Source organism: Aplysia californica, unplaced genomic scaffold, assembly GCF_000002075.1.
Source record: "Aplysia californica isolate F4 #8 unplaced genomic scaffold, AplCal3.0 scaffold00598, whole genome shotgun sequence".
Lineage (NCBI taxonomy): Eukaryota > Metazoa > Mollusca > Gastropoda > Aplysiida > Aplysiidae > Aplysia > Aplysia californica.
In genome coordinates, this window is record NW_004797868.1 from 147,472 (window position 1) to 148,889 (window position 1,418).

Below are 1,418 nucleotides of genomic sequence, written 5' to 3' on the forward strand. Positions count from 1 at the left end.
CAGACAGACAAACAGACAGACAGACAGACAGACAGACAGACAGACAGACAGACAGACAGACAATAGGAGAAATATAAAGGAGTAAGACCACCCAGTGACGCCCTCCAACCACCCGTGGAAGGAGCTCTGTGAACGATTGTAATCATGACGAGATCTTGTAAAGGAATATTGGTGGTCCAAAATCGATCACAGTAGGCTTCGGCCGCCACCCGGGCAAAATTCAAAATTTCCTACCAACTGAAAATGTGTAATGTGCCGCGCGCTCATATGACCTTATGCATGTAAGCGCCGTATAACACACACACACAAAAAGAATATTTCAGAGTGGGAGATGTTACATTTCTGAACTTTGGATTCTTTTCAGGTGAACAAGATATTCATACTGCAGTGAAGTACAGTCGAAACTGTCCAAGACGGCCACTCAATGTGGAGGAGGAAAGTGGTTGTCTTGGACAGGTAGACGCATTGGATAGTGCCATTCTAATACAAAAAAACCACAAGACTGGAAGCGGGATGTGGCTATTTGGACAGGTTGCCGAAAGAGCTGCAGATTCGTCAGTTTTTCGCAATGGAATAATATGTTATATTTCCTGACGTTGGATTCCATCTCCAGATGAACAAGTTATTCATACTGCAGTGAATTGCAATAAAATTATATTATCGTTGTTGAACAACAGTGAGTGATACTGCAGAGTCTGCAATGAATTATAGTGTCATTGTTGAACAGTGAGTGATATTGCAGAGAGCTCTAAGGATTACTTAGACCCCGTGGACAAACGGAAACGAGAGTCGAGCGGAGTTGCGTGTTCGTTTGCTTGCATGTTTGTTTGTTTGTTTGTTTGTTTGTTTGCTTTCCCATCGATGTGACAATAGTGACTTTCAGAAAAGAAACTAGGGTCGATCCGGATTTGTGCCTTTGTTTATGTTTGCCATCCCAACGATTTGACTCAAGTGACTTTCAACAAGGAAACGAGGGCCGATCCGGAGTTGTGTGTTAGCTCGTTAGTTTATTTGTCTTGAGACTCTAGTGACTTTCAGAGAGGAAACAAGAGTCGATTCGGAGTTGGGTGTTAGTTTGGTTGTTTGTTTCTTTGCTTCCCCAACTAAGAGACTGTAGTGACTTTCAAAAAGGAAACAAGAAGTTGTGCATTTGTTTGTTAGTTTGATAGTTTTTCCCTTCGGCAAGAATCCAGCCAGCGACTCTGAGAATGGACGAGGTGGAGAAGCGCGTGTTGAGCCAGATGAGATCCCGACTGGTCAAGGAGGTGGTGGTCACCGAGAGCTTCCTCAGCGCCTTCTGTGACTGCAACGTCCTGGACGACCAGATGACCAGGCTGCTTAAGGTCAGTCTTGGAGGGGTTTTTGTGTTTTTAATGAGTGTGTGTGTGTGTCTGTGTGTGTGTTTGTGTGTGTGTGTG

The 1,418-nt window shown here is 44.2% G+C and overlaps 1 protein-coding gene across 1 annotated transcript in view; it reads left to right on the plus strand.

Moving 5' to 3' along the window:
- Window positions 1-314: 314 nt before the first annotated feature.
- The window catches only part of LOC101846764 (DNA N6-methyl adenine demethylase), a gene marked incomplete at its 3' end in the record, with an annotated part of 13,694 nt that continues 12,590 nt past the window's right edge, over window positions 315-1,418 (plus strand). Inside the window, 1 exon segment of the mRNA XM_013087524.1 lies at window positions 315-1,343. Coding sequence (XP_012942978.1) covers window positions 1,209-1,343 — 135 coding nt within the window.